Raw genomic sequence first — 26,917 nt, 5'->3', positions numbered from 1 at the left:
CTGGATTCATTCTGCCCCCCCTAACCCCCAGAGTCATACAGTGCTAGGAATGGTAGAGTGATTTGATTTCTGTGAATTCCAACATGAACGCACCTGATCCGCACCTCCCAAACCAATGCGTGGATCGTTATTTTTTTGTGAGAACTAGGCCAACCAGATATCCAAACTCCCACCAGTCCCAACCAGCATGGCTAATGGTCAGGGAGAATACAGTAGGCGTACATATTCCCCCCTGCAGAATGATAGTGGGAAGATCACAAAGGTTGTCTCTGTGCATCACTGGATTCATGACACTGGGGGACTTGAAAACAAAACAAAACACCTATCTGCAGAACAGATGGAAATGCATAGATGCTGCTTTGTTGTTGTTTTGTTGTTTAGTCGTGTCCGACTCTTCGTGACCCCGTGGACCAGAGCACGCCAGGCACTCCTGTCTTCCACTGCCTCCCGCAGTTTGGTCAAACTCATGTTCGTAGCTTCGAGAACACTATCCAACCATCTCATCCTCTGTCGTCCCCTTCTCCTTGTGCCCTCCATCTTTCCCAACATCAGGGTATTTTCCAGGGAGTCTTCTCTTCTCATGAGGTGGCCAAAGTATTGGAGCCTCAGCTTCACGATCTGCCCTTCCAGTGAGCATTCCTTCAGAATGGATAGGTTTGATCTTCTTGCAGTCCATGGGACTCTCAAGAGTCTCCTCCAGCACCATAATTCAAAAGCATCCATTCTTCGGCGATCAGCCTTCTTTATGGTCCAGCTCTCACTTCCATACATCACTACTGGGAAAACCATAGCTTTAACTATACGGACCTTTGTTGGCAAGGTGATGTCTCTGCTTTTTAAGATGCTGTCTAGGTTTGTCATTGCTTTTCTCCCAAGAAGCAGGCGTCTTTTAATTTCATCACTGCTGTCACCATCTGCAGTGATCATGGAGCCCAAGAAAGTAAAATCTCTCACTGCCTCCATGTTGCTACAACTCCATTAATCCCTGACCATTACCCTTCCTGGAGTTAGGGCTGATGCGAGTTGGACTCCAACAGCATTCAGAGGGCACCATTCAGAGGGCTGCTTTAGAGTAGCAATTTTCAAGTTTTGGACTTTGAAATAATCAAAAGGATCCACACACTCTTTCATGCATCCTCTTTAACCATGTGGAAGGGAGAGACTGTAATGTAAAACACTGACTGGGCAGGTTTCCACACCACATCATGGAGGGAAGCCTACATGCTTAGAGAAGATTCTCTTCTGCAGACATGACCCCCAGTGTGTAGCATCCAATGCCTCTCCCCCATTTCTATTCCACTGCATTCAGGTCAGCCACATGTTGCAGAGGATTCTGGGCCTGTTGTAGGCAGCAAGGTTGGCTCAGGCAGAGCCCTGGCTTAGATCTGCTGGGCTCCTTTTTAACACCTGCATAGACTAAGGTTGCAAGGACTCAACCTTCTCTCTCCTGCACATGTAGGGCGAGAGATGAACAAGCCTCCTCTCCAGGACCTCTTGCTCTGCTGCTTAAAAGTCCTCTGATGTTTGGGGAACTGCTGCTTTCTAGCATTGTTAGGCCTTCCTTTGGCTTCTGCTGTTCTCAAGGTAGAAGAAAGAAGCACATGTCTCAAGGTTCCTGGGGAAAGGCTGTCCTTTCAACTACAGCGGCAGAAGCAGCAAATGCTGTTGCCCAGGGCAGCTGCTGGGACTGGCCTTGGGCTAAGAAATGTACTGTTCTTGTTCCAAAAGAAGATGAATGTCATTCCATGGCTATCTGGGAAAGAGAGCAAAAAAGAGAATTGAACCAGAATCACCTCAGGGACTGCATGTGATTCATCATAGCTCTCGGAGGCACTATGGATTTCAAGCCAATGATGTGAGGAGGGGAAAATAGGGAGCTTTGAAGTAAGATGCTGAAGAGGGATAATCCACAATTAAAGCAACTTTAAAAAAAAATAGTTGGGAAAAGAACCATTTGCTGAGGTGTATTTATTATTATTTGGCTGAGGTGTGGAGATGGTGGTGAGAAAATTAATTTGTTAGCATAGTTTTTGTGCCATTAAAGCCTGCAAGCCAAGCAATTTTGGTGCTTTGCTTCACTTCAAAGGAACACTTAGAGGACGTTTTTTAAAACAATCTGTTGCTGCCAAACATAGCCCAGCCCATTAACGAGCTTATTCTTGATTAATTACCTAACTCCAGCCAAGCCCACCTCAACATACATATGCGTGTATATATAGGGAGAGGAGACAGAATTTCTACCTCAGAGAGGGGTCTGGCGTCCTTCTCTCTCTTTCTCCCTCTCTCTCCCTCTTTTCCATAATAACTCTTTGCTAAATATTCTTCCCTATACTTTGAATAAGACACAATGAACAGGCAATTCAGTTCCAGGTCTGGGGGTGGGGTCAGGGTCTCCCGCGGCTACAGTTCTTCGACTGCGGCCATTCCTGGAGGGACAAAAGGCAGCTTCACCTCAGTTTCTTTATCCCGGGCTGGGAGAAGCGGTGGAGGGCTAGGGGGTGGCTTTGGGAGCAGAAGCCTATACAGCCTAGGAGTTAACAAAAGCAGCTCCATTAGTCATGGTACAGGTGGAATTGGAGGCTACTGGGGTGGTGGAATGAGTAGTGGTGGTGGGTTTGGTGCAGGTGGGTTTGGTGGTGGAGGATTTTCAGTTGGGGGGTATGGAGCTGGAGGTGGTTCCTTTGCAGGCTTTGGTGGTGGTGCATCAGGAATGGGGGGCTTTGGTGGTGGTCCAAGGATGGGCTTAATAGTTCCTCCTGGGGGCATCCAGCAAGTGACCGTCAACTCCAACCTCCTGTCACCACTCAACTTAGAGATTGACCCCGAGATCCAAAAAGTGCGTGTGCATGAAAGGGAGCAGATCAAATCCCTCAACAACAAGTTTGCATCCTTCATTGACAAGGTGAGTCAATTGAACGCAACATTGTGGTAGAGTTTGCAGGAAAGGGATGGGCCACTCAAGGGTACGCTGGATGAAAGCAGATTGCAGGCATCATTCTTCCCAACCGAGGTTTCAGTCTGCCTACCTCCGTGGTTTGCCACAAACCATGTCTGGAATTGTAGATTGTTAGATGTCACAGATCTCTTTCACAGGACTACATTTCCCAGAGTCCCATGGGAAGAGGGAATGACTATTAAAGCATAGTGTGGGTTTGCCTGCTGCTGCTTCTTCTCCAGCTGTTTGCCTTATTAAAGCAGCTGCCACACCCCATCCCCATTAACAAACCTTAGGATAAGGTTGCGGGTCTTATTTTTAGTAGAAGACATTTTCAAGCCTGAGTCACCATTATATTCAAGAGCATTTATGTTCATGTTCATAGATGTTATGGATTTAGATCAGGGGTAGTCAATGTGGTAACCTCCACATCATGGGTAGGCAAACCAGATCTGGCCCTTCTACATCCAGCCTGCAGATGGTCCGGGAATCAGTGTGTTTTTACATGAGTAGAATGTGTCCTTTTATTTAAAATGCATATCTGGGTTATTTGTGGGGCATAGGAATTTGTTCTTTTTCTTTCTTTCCCAGATATAGTCCGCCCCCCCACAAGGTCTGAGGGACAGTGGACTGGCCCCCTGCTGAAAAAGTTTGCTGACCCTTGCTCCACATGTTGTGGCCTGCAACTCCCATCAGCCACCTATCCATTGGCTATGCTGGCTGAGAATGATGAGCACTGCACTGGAAACCCTGGTTTAGATTATGAGTTGCCAGCTTGTAGCATGGGAGGGGCAGAAGCAGCAGGGCTTTTTTGTGACACTCCTGGAGAGAAGCAGAATGGCCTGTGAGCCTGGCTATGCTATAAAGGCTAGCCTATATTTATAGGAGGGATGCGGGTGGCGCTGTGGGTTAAAGCCTCAGTGCCTAGGGCTTGCCGATCGAAAGGTCGGCGGTTCGAATCCCCGCGGCAGGGTGCGCTCCTGTTGTTCGGTCCCAGCGCCTGCCAACCTAGCAGTTCGAAAGCACCCCTGGGTGCAAGTAGATAAATAGGGACCGCTTACTAGCGGGAAGGTAAACGGTGTTTCCGTGTGCTGCTCTGGTTCGCCAGAGCAGCAATGTCACGCTGGCCACGTGACCCGGAAGTGTCTTCGGACAGCGCTGGCCCCTGGCCTCTTTGAGTGAGATGGGCGCACAACCCTAGAGTCTGTCAAGACTGGCCCGTACGGGCAGGGGTACCTTTACCTTTACCTTATATTTTTGCCTGGCTCTCCCATATTGTGATGCTGCTTGTTCTCCTGCTCAGTAGATCAGTCAAAACACCCCGAAGTTGCATATATACTATAGTGCACACTACTAGGATGTTATGCAATACATTGGGCTTGACTTTTTGGTAGGATTGCTACCTTCTCAGCTTTCAACTAGCCACTTAAGTTGTGCCTAACAGAACCTTTATGTGATATTTTAGCTGGTGAAAATACTCCCCCCTCCCATGCTGCGGAAACTAAAATTTTGCTTGCAAAGCTGCTGTTCAAAGGCACAAGCAAAAGCACATCTGTTTTGCCACCGTCAGCTGTCAACCTGGGTCACTCAGTGCTCTCAACAGCACAGCTATTTTAGGACTAGGTGGGGGTAGATTGATATGAAAGTAGCATACAGGTTGACTCCTCGTAAGTAAAGAGTCTCCAAGAAGATTCTGGAGGCAAAGGCATGCTCATTTTAAGACTGTCATATTTTGGTGAAGAACAAGCTGCTGTCACAGGCAGAAGACCAGTCCAGGAATGGGGAGGAGGTGTGTTTTTGGTCATTTGGCAGTACTATTTATGGGACTCTTGTCGGAAAGGCTGGCTGCCATTGATTTAGAATCATGTTTCACAAAAAGGAGGGTACTGAATTCCCTTTATATGTAGCAATGATGATTAGTTGAAGCTTATCTTTGCTGTAGGAGGCCTCAGGATTCCACCAACACAAGCAAAGGCAAGATTCCTGCATCCTACTTATGATGTGTTGAGAGAGATGCTGGTACAGCAGAGTGGCGAGGAGTGTGAGCCAGAAAATTCCCAATTCTAGTTTCATCTCAGAGAGGTGGATTTAGGCAAGCCTCCATTGTCAGCCTCCATTGCCATTGCAAAATGTGGATAATAATAATACTGGTCTGCCTTACAGGAGTGCTGTAAGTGCTTTGAAAACTTGAAACACTCAGGGGTATGCACAGCAATTTAAGCCATTCCCTGGGTGTTTTGCATTCATTCAAATATGTGTATCTCCAGGGTCTTTGATGATTTAGGGGGATTCATTGAAGAGTGCAGCTAATCCTCATTGGTCAGTATGTAATAAGGACTGGGCTCTGGTTCCAGTATGCTTTTGACTCAGTTTATAGTTGTGATGATATGAGTTTACATACCATGGGTCTCTTGGTGGGTTTCAGGTACGGTTTCTGGAGCAACAGAATAAGGTTCTAGAGACCAAATGGGACCTACTACAGCAACACAGCAGCACAGGTACTAAGATCAACATCGAGCCAATGTTCGAGGCTTACATCGCTAATCTCAGGAGACAACTGGATACCCTGACTGGTGATCGTGGGAGGCTGGATGGAGAACTCAGAAATGTGCAGGATCAGGTGGAAGACTTTAGAAAGAGGTGAGTGAGCCATCAGGGCCTACTTGGGTAAGAAGACTCAGCATACTCATTGATGCAGCAGAATAGTAAAGGTAAAGGGACCCCTGGCCATTAGGTCCCGTCGCAGACAACTCTCGGGTTGTGGTGCTCATCTCGCTTTATTGGCCGAGGCAGCTGGCCAGCATGACTAAACTGCTTCTGGCGAACCAGAGCAGCACATGGAAACGCCGTTTACCTTCCCGCTGGAGCGGTATCTATTTATCTACTTGCACTTTGACGTGCTTTCGAACTGCTAGGTGGGCAGGAGCCAGGGACCGAGCAACAGGAGCTCACCCCGTCACGGGGATTTGAACCACCGACCTTCTGATCAGCAAGCCCTAGGCTCTATGGTTTAACCCACCTTGAAAAGGAGGCATGGACTGTACCATTTCAGACTGCAGGAGTGTGTGTGTGTGTGATTGTGTATGATCCCATTTTTAATGCCCCCCTTAATATAAACCAAAACAAATCTTCCTGGAAGTAGAAAATGAGCATGTAATTATGAAAAGTAGCATAGCCTGGCTCTCTATATCATCATCATCATAACCAAACCTTTTATTGGCATCACATACAAACATCCAAAACAGATCAATACAGAATTACCACTTCCCCAGTGGCACAAAACATTTGCTAAAAGAATGGAGGCAGAGCAGTCTATCGTCACATCTTTAGGTCTCCAGGGAGATCAGACGTCCACAGTGTATTTCGACGACAAAAAACCAAATAGAGATATTTAGCCACTAACTTGGTGAGCTCCTGATCAGGCTCTCTATATGCTGTGTTTATTTTCTGCTTGCAAGGAGGTTGTTGTTTTTTAATGTAGGGATTGGGAGCATTTTTTTCAAAAAAAGAATTCTGTTCCTGCTGTCTGAAATGGGAGAGTGCCTCATGAGAAGCCCATAGGCTTCTGGCTGGCCACTGTGAGAGAAGGATGTTGGACTAGATCAGCCCTTGGCCTGACCCAACAGGCTCCTCTCAAGTGGCAAATTCCATCCTCCTGCCATCTCAGGTCTCTGATGAGCTCAGTGGTCTGTCATGTGTCAATCCAGCATTAGGAATGAGCTGAAGATGCAATCTAGATGTTTTCTGGCCTCGTAGCAATGCTATCTTCTTTTCTTGGCATGGATTCCACCTTGTGGTTTAGGCTGGAGAAGTTTTCATTGCATATTAAAGAAATGAGGGCATTTAAAGCAAGTATTTACAGGATCATAAAATGCAGCTTGGCTCACAAAAAGAGCCATAAAAACGTGCAGCAGCAAATTCTGTCATATATATTCATGACTCCTTGGCCTGTTGAAAAGTGTGTTGGTAGAAAAACACTGTAGAAACTTAGGCGCACAACTGCTTTAAAGGCAAATGGGACTGAGGCACTTGAGACAGACTTTTAGGACCCTCACACAAATGGGATAGTCATTATCCTCTGACTTGACTGATTGCCGCACACAGAGATGGCCATGCATTCTGCTTGCATGCCTACAGCAAAACCCAACAAGTGTAATCTAGGCCCCATCTGCACTATACCTTTAAAGCACTATTATCCCACTTTAAACAGTCATAACCAGGTACCCCCAAACTCGGCCCTCCAGATGTTTTGGGACTACAACTCCCATCATCCCTAGCTAACAGGACCAGTGGTCAGGGATGTTGGGAATTGTAGTCCCAAACATCTGTAGGGCTGAGTTAGGGGATGCCTGGTCACAACTTTACCCCCTAGAATCCTGGGAATTGTAGTTTGTTAAAGAGCTGTAGTTTGCAGAGAGTTATTAGTAGACGTTTTACTACCCTTACGGGATGCAATTCCCAGGAAGAGGGATGGACTGTGAATTGTATCCCTTTGAGGGGAATAGGGGTGTCTCCTAATAACTCTCTGTGAAACTTACATCTGCGTAATGCATTTAACACTAGTATGTAAGGCTGCAATCCAGATTTCTAAGTAGCAACTAACCTACTCATCTGGACCAGAATCGCATCAAAGGAGGGAACCATTTTCTTGCTATTCTTCCTCTCTCTCTGTTCTCCTTGTTCTCAGAAGAATCCAAATCTGTTTCTTCTCTTAATAGATATGAAGATGAAATCAACAAGCGCACTGCGGCTGAAAATGAGTTTGTTGGCATCAAGAAGGTGACTTTTTTATTTAAAAAAGCAGCAATAAGTAGGTGTCTATTTTTGAGGGGAAATATCATTTTGTCTCAGCTCTTAGAGGAGTTCAGATTAAATGGGTTTCAAATTCCAGCTCAGCTGGCTGTTTTCCAAATAGTTGCCTACTGGCTTTATTATGATCAATAATCAATGAAAGGAAGATGTAGTCAACTGATTGAGGCTGCAGTTCTATACCCACTTACCTCAGAGCAAGCATTATTGACCTCTATGGGTCTTACTTCTGAGTAGATATGTAGGACACTTGGCTCTGAGTCAGGAGGCCCTTGGTTCAAACCTTTGCAATGTCGGGCTAATAGTACTGACCTTCTTTACAGATTTCTTGTGACAAATAGTGAAATAATATATGTGAAGCATATGCTTTAGCATGGCTAACAGGAGCCTCCATGATACAGAAGAAGCACATAAGTGGATCACCACTTTTAGGGGACAAACAGCATTGCCTTGCGTGTCGAGGTCCCCAGGGCCACCCCAATAACTCACACATCGCACCAAATTTTTTGTTTAAGGTTTTGGCATATTTTTGGCCACAACTTTATTAAATTACAAACATGTGAGTGGTTGCTTAGGCATTGGTTGTGACTATCTGCCGCCACCATGGGGGACAGACTGACATTCCGCACACCTGCAAAAGTCAGAAAAGGGGAAAACACTTGGAGGTAGCGATGGAGCAGGGAACCTGCCCTCAGCCCTCCCCAAATGCAGACAGGAGCTCTTGCAGTGGCCCGAGCCCCCTTGACAGGGTGGACAAGCAATAGTTAGCCCCCGATTCCTTTAACGGAATCCCTTGCGGCAGCAGCATTAGAGGGGCAGGCACAGCCAATCCATGCCCCTCAACCAACCAAACCATAAACCAATGGCTAACCGCAACCTTACAAGTTGTGACGATTTGCTACGCAGTAGGCAAAAACCAAATGGCACCAGCCAATCAGCCAGATGGACAAAATTCCTACCTGGCCCCTGCCCCAAGAGCAGACGACCCCATGACAGGCATAGCAAGGTCAATGCAAACAACCCTAATTCTAGGGAGTGGGGGGGGGCGGGCAATCCGATGCATGGGCGAAAAGAGGAAGCCCTAGCCTCGTGCAAGGAGTTTTAGCATTTCTGGCTGTCAATCAACAAATGGCAACATAAACTTCTTCCCAACAACAAGGGAAGCCCAATCGCATCAGTGGCCAACGATCAATTAGCCCGCCCGACAACTTTGGAGTGTCCTGGCGGCCCCCACCGCAACATGTGCTCTCCATGAATGAGAACACGCTTTCTTTGTGTCCTGCTCATAAGCTTCCAGATGCATATTGAAAAATTATGCAGAACTTCATGGAAAACACACGTTTTGGTTGAAGGAGGACCCAGGTTCAGTCTCCAGTATCTTTAAGGTTTTCTAATGCCCCTGGGAAAGTCCTCTACCAGTCAGAGTTACTGGGCTGAGCACCAACAGCTGTCTATGACTTCTAGCTTGGCTCTAGTCATGTTTAATGTAACATGAATTCAATGCATTTATTTCAGGATGTGGATGGTTCCTTCATGCACAAAATAGAGCTGCAAGCAAAAGGTGATAAACTGAGAGATGAAATCGACTTCTTGAGAGCCCTCTATGAGGCGGTAAGTGCTTAACTTTCTTGATTCAAAGAAATCAGAGTAATGTGGAATCTGATAAGCTGTGTCCTCACTGCTGGAAGCCAAGTTGCTTCTTTCAGAAAGAAGTGGGCTGACTCATGTGAGAAAAAGCACACGCAAAAGATGTTTCAGCTGAATAAGTTGAAAATGTGACTGGCTCCTTGGCAGATTCTGGAGGACAACATTTCATAGGTCTGCTGGGGAGTTAAATGCGAGCCTTCTTCAGTCATTTTTTGAATTTTGCACAGACCCAGGAATGAATCATGGGAGTTGTGAGTGAACTCAATATTGCATTGATGGTGCTCTAAAATATTTGTTTTAGAGTTGGTTATTTCTCCATCAGTTCAAAGTGGTGTTAGGAATCAGAAATGGGATACTGCAGGACAGCAAGGGAGGCAAAATGAAAACAATACCAGTTGCTCCTATCAGGCAAAGCCTTACAAGGGGACAAAATCTGGCATGCATTAGACATAACCTGGGTTTTTTTTGGGGGGGGGGGTTATTGGGTTGTTGTTTTTATTTTGATTATATATTTTTATTTTGCTCTGTGAGACCTCTGGGTATAGGGCAGTAAATAAAATAAAATAAAATAAAATAAAATAACCCAGTTATTTTATGTGATGGGGAAAGCCCTATACATTCAAAGGAAAGGATCTGATAGGGAAACACGAATGCACAGGAGTGCCTTTGCATGTCACAACATAAACTCTGCAGTGGATCAGATGGTTCTTTATAGAACTGGGTGGAGAACCTGTGTTTCTCCAGATGCTGCTGGACTACAACTCCCATCATCCCTGCCCATTGGCTGGGGCTGATGGGAGTTGGAGTCCATCCACTTCTGGAGGTGCCACAGATTCCTCATCTCTGTTTTAGAGCTTTACTTTAAATGAAGGACAAAAAAGTTATTTAGAGTCTAGCCACAGAGTGAAGAACATATGAGAGGGAAATTCCATGCACGTTTATTTCAAAGTAAGTAAGTAAGTAAGTAAGTAAGTAAGGTAGTAAGTAAGTAAGTGGTACTAACTCCCAGGTAGGTAGGTGTGCATAGAATTTCACTGTGAGTCACATTTTATAATATGGCTGCCACACCCATTATGCCTGAAACTAGTGGCTGTTCCACATGCTGGAGTGGTAAGAAATTAAGGTTGCCATATATCCAGAATTTCCCAGACATAGCCGGGATTTGGCCGCCGAAAAAAGTGTCTGTGCCGAAATCGCTGTAATGTCCAGGAAAATCCATACGTATGGCAACCCATGTCAGAAGTGTAGAATTTGGCAAATTTCTTTCAAAAAAGGCTCAAAAACTTTGGTGTCCGGATTTCCCCTTTTTGAAATATGGCAACCCTAAAGAAATCATTTCAGAATTATTATGTTTTTGGCAGGGGATGTTCCTCCTGCTATTTGAGAGCAGCTAAACTACTCGATTCCATTTCAGATTTGAGGCTTGCCACACCGTGCTCACAAACAAACATATGCCAGATTTTGCTTTGAATGCGCAAATGCCTCCTGCACTTGGCACTGGTCAGTCATGCCACTGACCCACGTTGGTGTGAGACTCATGGCCAGGCATAGCAGGAACAGTGAGTCTGAAATGGTAGAGGTCTTTGCAGAATGTGCCACATGATGCTGAACTCTGCTATGTCGCTTGTATAACTGTTGTATAATTCTACAGTATCTCTAGTAGCAAGCCATATGGCCTGGGCCAACACGTGGGTGGTCCTCCACCCCCGCCTGTGTGGTTTATCTCCACACCACTGCCATCCATTGGCAGGAATATTTGACAGCAGGATGGGTGATGAATCACATAGTGGAGGCCTGGTCTGTGTTTTGAGCTGGTTGCTGTTGTTGTTTAGTCATTTAGTCGTGTCCGACTCTTCGTGACCCTGTGGACCAGAGCACACCAGGCATTCCTGTCTTCCACTGCCTCCCGCAGTTTGGTCAAACTTTGAGCTGGTACACACATTATAAAGGTTTCCATGTGGAACAACTGCCATGCAGAGGCAGAGAAAGATGGCCTCCCTGTGGTGGTCCCGTCATGGAAAGGTTTTCTCATTTAGTCACTTCTTAATAATTAAGTTTTCCACCCAGCTGTAATCCTAAAATCCCTGAGTTTGTGGATGGGTAGGTGGAGGGATACTAAGAACTTATTTTCTCATGCAGGAATTGGCTCAGATCCACGGACAGATCAGCGACACCAGCGTGATCCTACAGATGGACAACAACCGAGATCTAGACCTCAACAGCATCATTGCTGAGGTGAAAGCACAGTATGAAGACATTGCTAACAGGAGCCGGGCCGAAGCAGAAGCTTGGTATCAAAGCAAGGTGAGACCTTCTGCAGACTTTATCTTTGGCGCTCAGTGACTAAGAGGCCTCTGATCCATATCTGGGCCCTATTTTTCAGTCAACAGAGAAGCCTGAGGCAAATGAAAACTAAGTTGAACTTGCAGTCCAAAAATATTTTAAATCCAAAATGTTTCATTTTAATGGGAATATTTGCCAAATTGGATCTCAATTCCTACTTTTAAAATTGGAGTTGGCTCTGGAAGAGAGTAAAATCAACCACTGGTGGAAAGCCTCTGATAAGCAAAAGGCCTACTACACCCAATAGCACTGCCATTCTTACTTGATATGGGAGCATCCCAGAAGCTCATAGGACCCTAGACATATTTCTTTATTGTACATTCATGATTATTTTTTGCTCATGGCGGCATGAGGGTGATTATATCTGCAATCCCACTTTCGATGACATAGAATCATAGAGTTGGAAGAGACCACAAGGGCCATCGAGTCCAACCCCCTGCCAAGCATTTGTGTCTGGAAAAAGTTTCAGGGTGAACATACTGCTTCAATTTCAACTGTTGCATGTCCCATGGCTTCCTGTGGGAAACCATGTAACTTTTTGTGCCACAAATATTTGGGGCTCCTTTTTGTCCTGCCCCTCCAAATGCAATAACGTAGAACCATCGGAGAAGCATCACAGAAGGATGATTGACTCAGTGACATGTTGCAGAATACATCCTTCTTTAAAAAGTGCGGAAGGATTCAAAGAGGCAGTGCAAGAAGAATCTTCTGGGTGGCAAGCCTATTATTCAGGTTGCCTAGCCTATTGTTGTGGTTGTTGTTGTAATATTTATTTATGTCCCACCTTTTTTCCTGTTGGAACTCAAGGCAGCTTACAGATAAAAGCACAAATTGCTAAAAACATAGAAAAATAATAAACACTAATAGATTCCAAAGTATATAGATAAAAAAATTCAAGCATTTGCTACCAAGGAAGCTATCAAACCACTTATAATTATAATAAAAACAGCACGGCAGCAGCACTTTCGTTAAAAGCAGTCCATTCTCAAAAGCCTGTTGAAACAAGAAGGACAACAAGGAGGTTAAGGGGTGATATGATAGCCATGTTCAAATATATAAAAGGATGTCACATAGAAGAGGGAGAAAGGTTGTTTTCTGCTGCTCCAGAGAAGCGGACACGGAGCAATGGATCCAAACTCCAAGAAAGAAGATTCCACCTAAACATTAGGAAGAACTTCCTGACAGTAAGAGCTGTTTGACAGTGGAATTTGCTGCCAAGGAGTGTGGTGGAGTCTCCTTCTTTGGAGGTCTTTAAGCAGAGGCTTGACAACCATATGTCAGGAGTGCTCTGATGGTGTTTCCTGCTTGGCAGGGGGTTGGACTCGATGGCCCTTGTGGTCTCTTCCAACTCTTCTATGATTCTATGATTCTAAGGAGGGAGCCAGTCTCGCTTCTCCAGGGAGGGAGTTCCAGAGCCTAACCAAGCTCCCCTTCCCCAAATCCTAGAACTGGTACTGCTTAAAGTAGCTCAGTTACCGAAGAATGTGTTTCTGCATTGCAGTTTCAGGAACTTCAGAGTACAGCAGCTGGTCACGGTGATGACCTGAAGAGTACCAAGAACGAGATTGCAGAGCTGAATCGAATGATCCACAGACTGAAATCAGAAATTGATAACGTTAAGAAACAGGTGGGGACCATTTTAATACAGCAACGACTGAATCTATGGCATGTGTGTATTTCATCCCCCTCCTTCTTTTCTTCTTCTTTTTATTCTTTATTCAATTTGTATTTTCTTGCAAGCTCAGGCTGGGTGGAGCCTTTGCTCAATGGCAGAACACATGGACGGTATGCACAAGGTTGCAGGTTCAGTCTCTGCTTGGTGATGCACATGGTGGGGGAATATGGGCTAGCATTTTGATGTCAGCGACATGGGGTGGGTGCTGCAAAAAACCTGCGTGCATGAGTAGTGCTGGTCCCACAATAAACACCCACCTGGAAGCAGCTACAGACAGCAGTTCCTGACAGTTGCCCACCACCCACCATTCTTCCGTCCCAGATCTCTCTCACACTATAAACTTACTAAAACAGGAGCTAGAACCCTTCTCAAAAGGCCTAATATTTGTGGCTGCTGTTTGGTGCTCAGCACTAAATTGGGGAAAGCTGAGAAAATCTCAGTGGACACGGTGAAATTTATTTCTGTCCTGCTGCCACTTCTGTTTTTCCTCCTGAGCCCCTTGATTGAAATAACAGCAGAAGAGAAAAAAGACAGGGACTGTTATAGATTCACCTTCATGGCTAATAGTGGCTTTGGGGCTGTAATGGGAAATAGTTCAAGGTAACAAATCCTGCAACCCTGATTCAATTTGTGCCTGCTGCAGCTACTTTTACTGTATTTTTCGCCCTATAGGACGCACCGGCCCATAGGACGCACCAAGTTTTTTGGGGGAAAATAAAGGGGAAAAAATTATTTCCCCCCCCCAAGCGCTTATGAGGCCTGCAGGGGGGGAGAAGCGCTCTTCTCCCCGCCGCCCGCCTGCAGACCAGGTCCGGGGACAGCGGGAAGACGTGCTGCGCCTCCCCGATGTCCCCGGAGCTTGCGGGGCTGGTGGCGGGGAGAAGCACGCGTCTCCCCACCGTCAGGCTCCAAACCACATTGGGAGACAGAGGGATGGTGGTGTTCTGACTCCCTGCTGTCCCCCGATCTTGTGGGGCTGGCGCTGCAGCTCTCCTGAAGCCTGGAGAGCGAGAGGGGTCGGTGCGCACCAACCCCTCTCGCTCTCCAGGCTTCAGCGAAAGCCTGCATTCGGCCCATAGGACGCACACACATTTCCCCTTCATTTTTGGAGGGGAAAAAGTGCGTCCTATAGGATGAAAAATACGGTACGTTAGACTTGCATTTAACCAAAGGTTTTTATAGAGCCAAACATGGATCTCTTAGTCCACTGGGGGACATCTGTTCATGCACCGTGATACTAAAATAATGTATTGGTATTTGACACATCAAATCCATGCTAACTTAAGATAAAGGTAAAGGTAAAGGTACCCCTGCCCGTACGGGCCAGTCTTGACAGACTCTAGGGTTGTGCGCCCATCTCACTCAAAGAGGCCGAGGGCCAGCGCTGTCCGAAGACACTTCCGGGTCACGTGGCCAGCGTGACATCACTGCTCTGGCGAGCCAGAGCCGCACACGGAAACGCCGTTTACCTTCCCGCTAGTAAGTGGTCCCTATTTATCTACTTGCACCCAGGGGTGCTTTCGAACTGCTAGGTTGACAGGCGCTGGGACCGAATAGCGGGAGCGCACCCCGCCGCGGGGATTCGAACCGCCGACCTTTTGATCGGCAAGCCCTAGGCGCTGAGGCTTTAACCCACAGGTTAAAGCTGGGTGTATAATTCCAAACTACTCCGGAAAAGAATAAGTTTGGCCCTGTAAGTTACCTGGTTGGGAAACTGCCTAGGAATTGTATTGGGCAGCCCATATGAGTTCCTTGGAGCAGGATTGTGTAAATAAATACATATATACATACAATAGGTAAAGGTAAAGGGACCCCTGACTGTTAGGTCCAGTCGCGGACAACTCTGGGGTTGCGGCGCTCATCTCACTTTATTGGCCGAGGGAGCCAGCGTACAGCTTCCGGGTCATGTGGCCAGCATGACTAAGCCGCTTCTGGCGAACCAGAGCAGCGCACGGAAATGCTGTTTACCTTCCCACCGGAGTGGTACCTATTTATCTACTTGCACTTTGACGCATTTTCGAACTGCTAGGTTGGCAGGAGCAGGGACCGAGCAACGGAGCTCACCCTGTCGCAGGGATTCGAACCGCTGACCTTCTGATCAGCAAGTCCTAGGCTCAGTGGCTTAGACCTCAGCGCCACCTGTGTCCCCATACATACCATAGATAGCCTTAATTATAGGGAGAGACAGAAAATAATCAAAATTCACAGAGGATTCTATGAGCTACACTTTAAATTGATTGCCTTTCAGTTTGATGTTTATCTAGCCAGCAATCCAGACTATCATCTGGAATATTTAGACTGACCTCTTGAGAAATTTACCATGCCTCCAGCTGACCCTTTCCATTCTGACACCGAAATGCGAACCAAGGTATGAATGTGAGTTCACACAGAAAAGTGCTATCACTTCATGAAAACAGGGTTAGGTGTCTCTGCGCTTCTTCTGTAGCAGATGTATGGAAAGAGCTGATTTGTGGCCAGTGGGCTCTTGAACTATCTACACGTAACACTGACAAGGCAATATTACATATTATGCTGTATGTAAAATAAGCACTTTAGGAAGCTACTGACTATTTGACTTTCTTGATACCTGCTGCAGATTACTCAGCTCCACACAGCTATTGCTGATGCTGAACAGCGAGGGGAAATGGCCCTGAAAGATGCCAGAATGAAACTCGCTGATCTTCAGCATGCCCTACAAAGTGCCAAGGATGAGCTGGCGCGCCTACTGCGGGATTACCAGGAGCTAATGAATGTCAAATTATCCCTGGATATTGAGATTGCCACATATAGAACTCTGCTGGAAGGAGAGGAATGCAGGTGGGTGCCATCTTGCGATGGTTTTATTTCATACCAGGTGCTGTAGCGTACTTTCGTTTGACACAACATGGCTAACGCCTGCATACTTGGGGTGTGAGTATCTATATTCAAATCTACACATACTTTAATACCCTAAAACTATACATTTGGCTTTGTCTAACTATCAGATAACTTCAGCAAAGATATGCCTGGTTAGTTTGTTCACGTCAGGGTGTGAAATACTGCCTGCCCACCCTTTGCCCTTCAGTGTTGCCTTAGGTCTCTGATCTTAGCCTTCCAGTTTCTCCTGGGTTCTGGGTTAGTGGAGTCTGTAACCTGAAGCGTTTGTAACCTGAAGCGTTTGTAACCTGAGGTATCACTGTACAGCAGCGGGAAGCCCCATTAGGTAAAGTTGGTACCTCAGGTTAAGAACAGTTTCAGGTTAAGGAATGGACTTCCAGAATGAATTAAGTTCTTAACCTGAGGTACCACTGTACTCCCTCTTGCCCAGGGGAACCAGATACACAGACGTACGCACACACACCCTTCCACACACACAAAGTTAGTTTCTATATTTTTAATGGTTGTGTAGGAGAGGTTAGTACAAGAGGCCTTTCTCTCTCATTCAAAATTTTTCTCTTCTGTACAACTATCAAAGGTTGTACAGGACTCTGTACGAAACAAATGCAATAACTCTGTATTTGAATCTGGTCACCCTACTCCTGTACCTAAAACCTACGTGAGATATTTTGTGGCCTAATGGATAGCACACATTTCTGTGTGGGATGTGAAATATCTCAGCCTAGATTGATCCTTTCCCCCACATTCCACAATACCATGCAGAATACTCATGGACGTGCTATGCCGTCATGGTAGCTCAGAATATACAGTGGTACCTTGGGTTAAGTACGTAATTCGTTCCGGAGGTCTGTACTTAATCTGAAACTGTTCTTAACCTGAAGCACCACTTTAGCTAATGGGGCCTCCCGTGCCGCTGCGCCGCCAGGGCACGATTTCTGTTCTCAACCTGAAGCAAAGTTCTTAACCTGAAGCACTTATTTCTGGGTTAGCAGAGTCTGTAACCTGAAGTGTATGTAACCTGAAGCGTATGTAAACCGCGGTACCACTGTAGTTAGAAGGGGGTTTCAAATGATAGGCATCAGCCAGTTTATAAACATAGAACATGGCATGATTCGCCCAGTTTGTGATTTTGCAAGAGAATCATTCAGGTGATGGGACCCATTATTCCTGCTTTTTATTACATTTATTCATGTGGGCATTGAAACGCAGATACATTTGCATGGCATTTATCCAATCATGTAAAATGTCTCATATTTAATGGATCTCTTAGCCAATATCTATGTGCATACTTAGGACGTATTGCCTGCTGTTGCACATCATAAGTAACATTGCATGCATATGTCATAGAATTTTGTGTTTCCACATGCATTTTATTTGCATTCATATTAGCTGAAGCAGCTTATAACATTGGGTGGATTTTAAAAATGCAAATGCACAAATGTTTTACATGCATATAAGTAAGTCTGTGTTTGTTTATTAGTAGATGTGTATCTGCATTTTTAAAAAACATAATGCTACTTAGAGACTATTCATAAAAGGAATCTCTATTCATAAAAGGGTCTCTTAGCCCCTATCTTGGGCATGAAAGGCCTACTGACAGGTACGCAATGGTGAAAAACAGGTACTCTGTGCATGCTTAGAGGAACCTGCAACTTTATTATTATTTGCTTATGTGTCTAAGGCTGATGTCTGGCAATCAAAACAGATTCCAATACGACTCCTGTTGCTTGATAAGTCTCAATGAGTAAAAAGACGAGCCATTCATTCCTGGTCAAAGTGCTCCCACATATAAGCACCTTCACCACTTGAGGGAGCTCTTTGGTGATTGCTCCATGGCTGAAGTTGCTTGGGTTATTAATTGGCCCCTGAGGGCAGGTTTTGCAACTGGGGAAGGGAGAGGGAGTGTGCATGGCAATGTCAGGGGTGATTGCATGGACTTACACCATAGTCCCAGCCAGTGGCCAAATGTTTCCCATTGAGATCTGAGCTCAACCGCACAATGACAGCAACCATGTAATGTAGACTATCTCAGAGGCAGAGCACTGGTTCCACTAGTTTGACTGGTGTGTCCTCCACCCCAGGATTGTGAGAAATGGTTAAGCCTGAAGCTGGCAAACAACCCCAGAAACCACTGTCAGTCTTTCACTCTGAGGCTGTGATTGCAGAATCCCCAGAGGCAGGGATAATGAAACGGCTTAGGACCGCAGCAACTGGGGAAACAAAATGGTGTGAACTGCCCCTCTGCTTACCAAATCAGAGTCCCAATTTCTTCACAAGCCACTCCCCTTCATACGCCTTCAGGGGGGCGGGTCCAAGGCCTTTTGTTTCCTGAGATGATAGACAAGACACCGACTCCCTTCCCTAACTTGATGCACAGAAACCATTTGGACCGGCAGTTGAATTGTATTTCAATGCTGGTTAGCCTCTACTACACCTGACAGCTTAGCTTATTAGGAATAGAGCAGTCTGTGTCAGTGGCGTAGCGTGGGGGGTGCAGGGGGGCTGGCCGCACCGGGCGCAACATCTGGGGGTTAGGGTTAGGGGGCGCAAATCCACAGGTTAGGGGGCGCAAATCCACGGGTTAGGGGGCGCAAATTACTTGCCTTGCCCCGGGTGCTGACAACCTACGCTACGCCACTGGTCTGTGTGGCAACAACCCCTACCTCCCAGTATTTGCTGGGAGAGCATGTGGAATTTTTCAAATTCCAGTTATGAGGGGTGCTGCAAAGTTGTGACATGACTTGGAAATTCAAAAAACATTCCGGTTAAATTAATATAATTTAGTTTTACCTGGTAAAATTAAAAGTATGTAAAATTGCATAGGAAAAATTAAAAATGGTTGTCAGATACTTGCATTATATAATATTATAAAATACATAATACACAATACATAATATTAATTATATTATATTCTTACTATTTATTCTTATTATTACTACTCCCTGACATTTTCAGAAGGTAAAATTAAATTTCTTTGGTTTTCTGAAAGCTTTGTCATCAAATGTAGACTTACCAAGCTAAATGTTGTCCAAACACAAAAATAATAACGGATTTGAATTCTTCACACCCAAAAACATACAGTGGAACCTCGGGTTACATATCATCCTCCTCATCCTCCTTATGAATGCTTCGGGTAACGAGCTCCACTAACCTGGAAGTAGATGCCCCTAGTTGCGAACTTTGCTCCGGGATGCGAGCAGAAGTCGCATGCCAGTGGCGAGGCAGCAGCGGGAGGCGCCATTAGCGAAAGCACACCTCATGTTAAGAACAGTTTCGGCTTAAGAATGGACCTCTGGAACGAATTAAGTTTGTAACCAGAAGTTTCACCCCCTAAAATGGCACACCCTATTGTGGTTGCATCATCCTGGCCAATTCTTGGGCCAGCCCTGTGAGGCCTCCTACAAGCTCAGACAAAACCTGTGTCCCTTTCTCCCATTTAGTCAACATGTCAGAACAGCCACTTGGTTGAGGAAAAGGGCCATCTCACAGTCACTTCCTAGAGGCCCCCCGCTTTCACGTATTGGAGGACGGGATAGTTTGTCAGAAGGTCAGGCACATGAATTCCTTTTAAAGGGGGGAAGATTCTCAAGGAACAATGTGCAGTTTCACCTGAGAGCAGTATCTCCTGTTCCTGTAGCGGCTCTAAAATATATTCTGAGTGGAAAGGTCTCTCTCTCCACTGACAGTATATATGGTGAAGTGCTGGGCATTACTGTGAATTTGCAAATCATAAACTTATGGCCAGTACCATCTGGAAGGCTGTGAGTTGGCCATCTCTGCCTTAGGACTGCTGGGCCAGTGCAATGTGGAAACCTGCTATATGTAATATTACACCAACAACCCAAGTTAGGGTGGGAGATGTTGCCTGCCATGACACCGGTGATGGGCAAGGGCAGGAAATGCTGCCTGACTAATCCTGGTAGTGTAAACGAACCATTGAGCCTCCCCAGGCTATAGAGGGGGCCTTCCAGATGTTGCTGGACTACAGCTCCCATCATGCCTGATGCTCGCTGGGAATGATGGGAGTTGGAGTCAATGACATTTGGAGGGCAAGAAGTTCCCCATCCTTGGTCTAAGGTATGCAGATGCAGGACTGGGATCTAGAGGAGGGCTCTTTAGTAGATTTTCTTGCAGGGAGAGACATGCAGCTTCTCTTGTCCTTGGATGGCAAGCTTCATTTACTAGGAAATCTCCTTTTGTATGCAAGATACCAGGGGCCCTAACTTCCTCCATGTCTGATCTCCCCACTGAGTGACTAAAGTGCCAGGCAGAGTTTCTTGCTCTGTGTCTGGAAACTGTCCTTATGACTTCTTCTTGTTGTTGTTGCTTAGTTGTTTAGTCGTGTCTGACTCTTCGTGACCCCATGGACCAGAGCACGCCAGGCACTTCTGTCTTCCACTGCCTCCCGCAGTTTGGTCAAACTCATGCTGGTAGCTTCGAGAACACTATCCAACCATCTCGTCCTCCATCGTCCCCTTCTCCTTGTGCCCTCCATCTTTCCCAACATCAGGGTCTTTTCCAGGGAGTCTTCTTTTCTCATGAGGTGGCCAACGTATTAGAGCCTCAGCTTCAGGATCTGTCCTTCCAGTGAGCACTCAGGGCTGATTTCCTTAAGAATGGATAGGTTTGATCTTCTTGCAGTCCATGGGACTCTCAAGAGTCTCCTCCAGCACCATAATTCAAAAGCATCAATTCTTCGACAATCAGCCTTCTTTATGGTCCAGCTCTCACTTCCATACATCACTACTGGGAAAACCATAGCTTTTATTATACGGAACGTATGACTTAGCAGACATATTTATTTTGCCTGGGCACTGTTTCATAGGATTGTACTGTGACACACCTTAATCATTTTGCTCAAAAGTATTTCATCCTTGAATGATTGGCTGACTTGCCTTCAATGTTTTTCTCTCGCTAGGATGTCTGGAGAGCTCACCACCCCTGTAAGCATGTGTAAGTATTTTAGTTATACTACTTTTCACTATGAATGTCCATGATACTGCACTCTCTCCCATAGGGTTTACCTCTGGGCTGAAGTTCCCGGGCTGAAGTTCTCCCAATCTAGAATTGTGCAGGACTTCCAAAGGCTCTTTTGAGAACTTCATAGAGTTGGGAAGAACGAAGGGACTGGGAAGGGCCATAGCTTAGATGGGGTTCATCTGCTTTGTGTGCAGGAGGTCTCAGATTTCATCCTTAGCATCTCCAGAGAACAGATTAAGCTGAATTAAACTGAAATCCCACAGAGCTGCTGCCAGTCAATGTACTGAGCTAGGTGGAACAATGGTCTGAATTACTATAAGGCAGCTTCCTATGTTGCTATGAATCTCACATCCATACCATACATTTAAAGCATGTGGCTTCTCCTAAAGAACCCTGGGAACTGCAGTTTCGTTGGGGTGCTGGGAACTTTTAGTTCTATGAGGGCTGAGCTACAGTTCCCAGGATACTTTGGGGGAAGCTATGTGTGTTAAATATGTTTTAAATGTATAGTGTGGTTTCTAACAGATGCCTTGTCACGTATCTTATCAAGAACCTCCAGGGAACAAAATTTCATAGCTTCCAGGTGGCCAACTTTGACTGAAGACACAAAATAGTTTCCTTCCAGAAACCGAAGACAGTCTGAAGAAGGGGTCTCTGCCTGTGGTGTCTGCAGTCATCCCCTCTGTTGACTGTAGTAAAGAGATTTTGTAGGTTTTTGTATTGTTTTAAAAATACTAAAACGTGTGGTTATGTGTACACCACTGGCAGTGATGCTTCTTATATACCATACCTTGCCAAAGCCCCTTTCAGGCTTTATACTCATATATATTTCTCTATATGATCTCTTTGGATGGAAACTTACTTAAAAAGTTTATTGGTACTATTGCGTCACCTCACATCTCAAACCAAAAGTTTGATGGTGATCTGTAGATGAAAATATATATACAGGAGAAGCCGGGCTGGATGTTGTAATTATGAGTTAGCAAATACCCACAGGTTGACCAAAACGCATTAAGGTTACAACAGAGAGATCACATTTCTAGATACAATAAATGATGCAACCCTAATCTAACTAGAAAGGAGGCAAGTCTTAAAGTAATCCTGAGTGCTGCCTGGGATCTGGTGAAAGATATAGGTGTTCTCATACCGGCTGGTGCAAATAAGTCCAAGGGGATGCCTGTGTGGTTAGCAAGCAGAATCAAGGAATAAAAGCAGAATAAAAGGCAAGAAGGATTCTTTTGGGAAAATGCAAGCCTTGCCCAAATGAGGAAAATAAAAAGGGGCACAAATTTTGGCGGGAACAAAAATGCAAGTTGACAAGAAGGCAGGTGAAAAAATAATAGTAATTTGAGGAGGGTATGTAAATAAGAATAATTAAAACTTAGGATAAATAATATATCAGAGGCAGGGAAACAAATCAGAGACAGGAAACAAGTTGGTTTGGCCTCTCAATGGGGTGCTGAATTGGACAGATCTTCGGTCTGATTCAGCAGTGCTCAGTCCTGAAACAAATTTATATATTATATTTGTTTTATTGCATTTATACCCCATCTTTCCTCCCAAAAGCTCAAGGTGGTTTACTTGCTTCTCCCTTGAGAAGAGCTGTTCGACAGTGGAATTTGCTGCCAAGGAGTGTGGTGGAGTCTCCTTCTTTGGAGGTCTTTAAGCAGAGGCTTGACAACCATATGTCAGGAGTGCTCTGATGGTGTTTCCTGCTTGGCAGGGGGTTGGACTCGATGACCCTTGTGGTCTCTTCCAACTCTATGATTCTATGATTCTATGATTCTATGACCCATTTTATTCTCATAGCCACCCTGTGGGTTAGGCTAGGCTGCGAGGCAGCGATGGGCCCAAGGTTACCCAGCGAGCTTTGCAGTGTTTTGCATGCCGTGGCATTCACTTGGAGAATTTCTCTGGAGCATCTTTCAGTAAAATGCCTTTTTTTTCTCCCCAGCGGTGATCAGCAGCTCTTCTACCATGGGCGGAAGCAGTTACGGCCTTGGCGGTGGTGGCGGCGGCGGCCGAATGAGCAGCGGAGGATTTTCCCTGGGAGGTGGTGGAGGAGGAGGAGGAGGTGGCAGCGGCAGCCTTAATCTCGGAATGGGTGGTGGCAGTGGCAGCGGTTATGGCATGAGCAGTGCGGTCGCTGCAGGAGGGAGCAGTTACAGCTCTGGCTTTGGTGGGGGGCTGAGTTCAGGAGGGGGAGGGGGCTCCTCGAGTGTGAGATACAGCTCAACAACCTCGTCATCAAGCAAGAAAGTAGTCAGATAAAAAGGAAAGCAGCCACGCTCACACAAGTGCAGCCACTTCTAGAAAATGTTCATATCTGTTCTAACTGCCCGCAGCAACACCCAGCCTCCAAGCTAGTTGTCCTTGACTCAATGATGGGAGAAATGGTCTCCCAAATGATCACACACAGAAATGCAGTGGATATTCATGAAGAATGCCTCCTAGCCTAAAGTGGATAGATTCTGTTGTTTAAGGCTATATTTCCCAATTAACATCACCATTGTGGCTGCACAAACATCTCGACCTCGTTGAAATAAATGAGAGCAAACTTGACCAGAGAGCAGCGCATCTCCCACTTTGTTTATCTTTTTCATTCAGTCCCCGTTTCCCCGCTTCTCCCTGACACTGTTAACAATGGCTGCAGTGCAAGAATTCAGAACCACTTGCAGCGTGAATGAATCGAGGCACCCACATTAAATTGCACCAGCTGCTGTCTCTGTTCCAGTTGTTTGGGAGGGAGCGCAGACGGAACTGGCATGACATTTTGAAATCTTTCAAAAAGTCTGACAAAACCAGCAGGAAATTTACTTCAAATTTTGTGTATTCACCCTCCCCCCCATTGAAGGCAAATAATATAACACTTGGATCCCATTGTAATATTGCAATATGCTCCAACTGCAAAAAAAATTAAATAAAGCACTTTAATGCCCTGCTGACTTCAGTGAGAGAATTAAGGATGTGATTCAACTTCGCCCACTGAAATGAAAGGGGCTGATAAAATGCTTAATCTTTGGCTGGATTGTACTCCTTAAAAAAAACACCAACACCCTACAAAACTTGAGTATGTCAAGGAATGACATTTATTTTAGATCATAGCTTCACTTCAAAAGACACATTTAAAATAAATCCCTACTTCTAATGACTTTGTTCTAAACTTTAGGCAGCAACTGAATGTACAGTTACACACAGGGTTTTAGAATGTGTAAGACTCTGTGAATTGCAACCTTAAAGTCTATGCTTTTTGCTATGAAATTCCATTGCTCCATTTGCAAATTTGGGGACTGATCTCTTGGAGCATTGAGAAGTGTGGCATACAAAGTATATCATCCTCCAGCCAAGGTGACACTGGGAATATCAAGTACCATTTTATATATTAAAATAATTTTGCCATAAAAGGCATCTGATATCCCCGTCAGTGCAATCTGATGCACATCTACTCAGAACTAAGCCCCATTATGCTCAGTAGGACTTACTCACAGGTAAATGGCTGTACTCTTATGGATCCTATATCCACTTGCCTGAGTGTAAGGCCCCTTGAACTCAGGGGTCTTTACCAGTGACGTAGCATGGGGGGTGCAGGGGGGAGCCGGCCGCACTGGGCGCAACATCTGGGGGGTGCTCGCACTCACAGCTCTCTGCCCCTACCTGGCTCACTCAGGGTTAGGGGGTGCAAATTACTTGCCTTGCCCCGGGTGCTGACAACCCACGCTATGCCACTGGTCTTTACTACAGAGTAGACATATTGTGGATTGCGCTGTTCATTTATTTTGAATGATTACAAACCACTTCTGACACCATGTGCCACAGGCACAGTCGAAACAGGGAATTGTTTAATGAACAAAAGGAGCAAGTGCACCAATCAATCAGCTTTGGTTCTTTTTTAATTTTCATGAGTGCCCAGGACAATGATAGAGTTTGGCTTCATCAACATCACAGTATGCATTCCAGTGTAGTGGTCTTTAGGTCACATACCACTTGCAGCTCCTAAGTGGAGCACATATTTGCCTTGGTTGGGTTGTTTTGCGAAGTGATGAATTTTACAAGTTTGAATAGAATTGACACACTGTTGAAGATTTTAAGGAATCCATAACTTAGCAAGCACATTCACCTTGATTGGTTTCTGTCTGCTAGTGCTTATTGTAAATAAAATTGCAGAGGCCCATCCTTTTCTCACTGTTCATTTTTCTGCATGATCTTTATTGCCAATAAACTGCATTGTAATATTTCTTTCCTGCAAGTGTTTTTCTTAGAAAATAAAAATTTAAAGTATAATGGAAGGGTACTATGCAGCCCTGCAGAATTGCCTGGATCACATACAATCTGGGCAAGGAAAAGTCTAGTATAGGGAGCCTGTTGGGTCTCTGGTGAGACCAGAACATACTACCACATGGAAATACAGGACTGAACTGAGCTCTTGTAAACGAGGGTGGAAGGAAATGTGGTTTTGTGTGTGGATGTGTTTCTGTGGATGTGCTTTAAATGTATGATGCACACACAGTCAGAGTTTCAGAATTCAGTTAAGTCATCCCAGCTGAAGACGGCTAAAACTCAGAGTCAAATCACCTACTGAAGTTTATTAGATCAGTTGCAGCACCCCTAGTGCCATGGGCCACATGACAAAAGAAAGCTCAACTCCAGTATAGTCTGACGAAGCATGGAAAGATTACTACTGCCCCTAAAGCTATGTGCATATATTAAGAAGGAAGCTACACTGAGATTGTATTTGGTAATGCCAACTAAGAATAGGACACAGATTTACACCTTGATGCCAATTAGGGTTGTTCCAATGTAAGACTCATTGAGCCCAAGGGGCCTCACTCCCAAAGAAGTATGGAAAAGATTGAAATACTTATTGTGGAGGACATCAAATGATGGCCAGGCTGACAATACAATTTATGTTGCTGTCATTTGCAGTGTTAGCATGTTGTTGTTTAGTTGTTTAGTCGTGTCCCCCTGGACCAGAGCACTCTTCTTGACCCCCTGGACCAGAACACGCCAGGCACTTCTGTCCTCCACTGCCTCCCGCAGTTTGGTCAAACTCATGCCGGTAGCTTCGAGAACACCATCCAACGATCTCATCCTCTGCCATCCCCTTCTCCTTGTGCCCTCCATCTTTCCCAACATCAAGGTCTTTTCCAGGGAGTCTTCTCTTCTCATGAGGTGGCCAAAGTATTGGAGCCTCAGCTTCCCGATCTGTCCTTCCAGTGAGCACTCAGGGCTGATTTCCTTAAGAATGGAGAAGTTTGATCTTCTTGCAGTCCATGGGACCATTATGGTGCAGTCCAGCACCAGAATTCAAAAGCAAGTGTTAGCATACTAGATGATAGATAGATGATAGATAGATAGATAGAGATAGATAGATAGATAGATAGATAGATAGATGATAGATGATAGATAAAATATTCTTTCCACTGGATAAATTTGGTGAAATGTTCTCCCCCTCCCCAGTTTCTCTGACCACAAGTAAGATGGAGAATGGCAAAAGGTCATGTGCTCAGAGCTCTAAGTGAAATATACAGGAAATGTGAGAGTCAGTAGATAACTGCTTTCTGACCTGATCATTAGACCTGAAGGTGCAAATCAAGACAGTTTATATCAGAATCAAATAAACAGATCAAATTCGTAAATGAATCCATTTGGAT

The 26,917-nt window shown here is 45.3% G+C and overlaps 1 protein-coding gene across 1 annotated transcript; it reads left to right on the top strand.

Moving 5' to 3' along the window:
- Nucleotides 1-2,202: 2,202 nt before the first annotated feature.
- LOC310671527 (keratin, type II cytoskeletal 6A-like) lies at nucleotides 2,203-25,498 on the top strand. The gene is made up of 10 exons (XM_083427728.1): nucleotides 2,203-2,902; nucleotides 5,361-5,575; nucleotides 7,654-7,714; nucleotides 9,260-9,355; nucleotides 11,531-11,695; nucleotides 13,236-13,361; nucleotides 16,006-16,226; nucleotides 21,205-21,239; nucleotides 23,221-24,836; nucleotides 25,010-25,498. The coding sequence occupies exons 1-9, from the start codon at nucleotides 2,348-2,350 to the stop codon at nucleotides 23,535-23,537; spliced, it is 1,791 nt and encodes a 596-aa protein (XP_083283854.1). The 5' UTR covers nucleotides 2,203-2,347; the 3' UTR covers nucleotides 23,538-24,836; nucleotides 25,010-25,498.
- The last annotated feature ends 1,419 nt before the right edge of the window (nucleotides 25,499-26,917 follow it).

This window comes from Podarcis tiliguerta (assembly GCF_965153285.1).
Source record: "Podarcis tiliguerta genome assembly, chromosome: 2".
NCBI lineage: Eukaryota > Metazoa > Chordata > Lepidosauria > Squamata > Lacertidae > Podarcis > Podarcis tiliguerta.
Note: the sequence above shows the minus strand (reverse complement) of the source record. Positions and strands in the feature narration are given on the sequence as shown.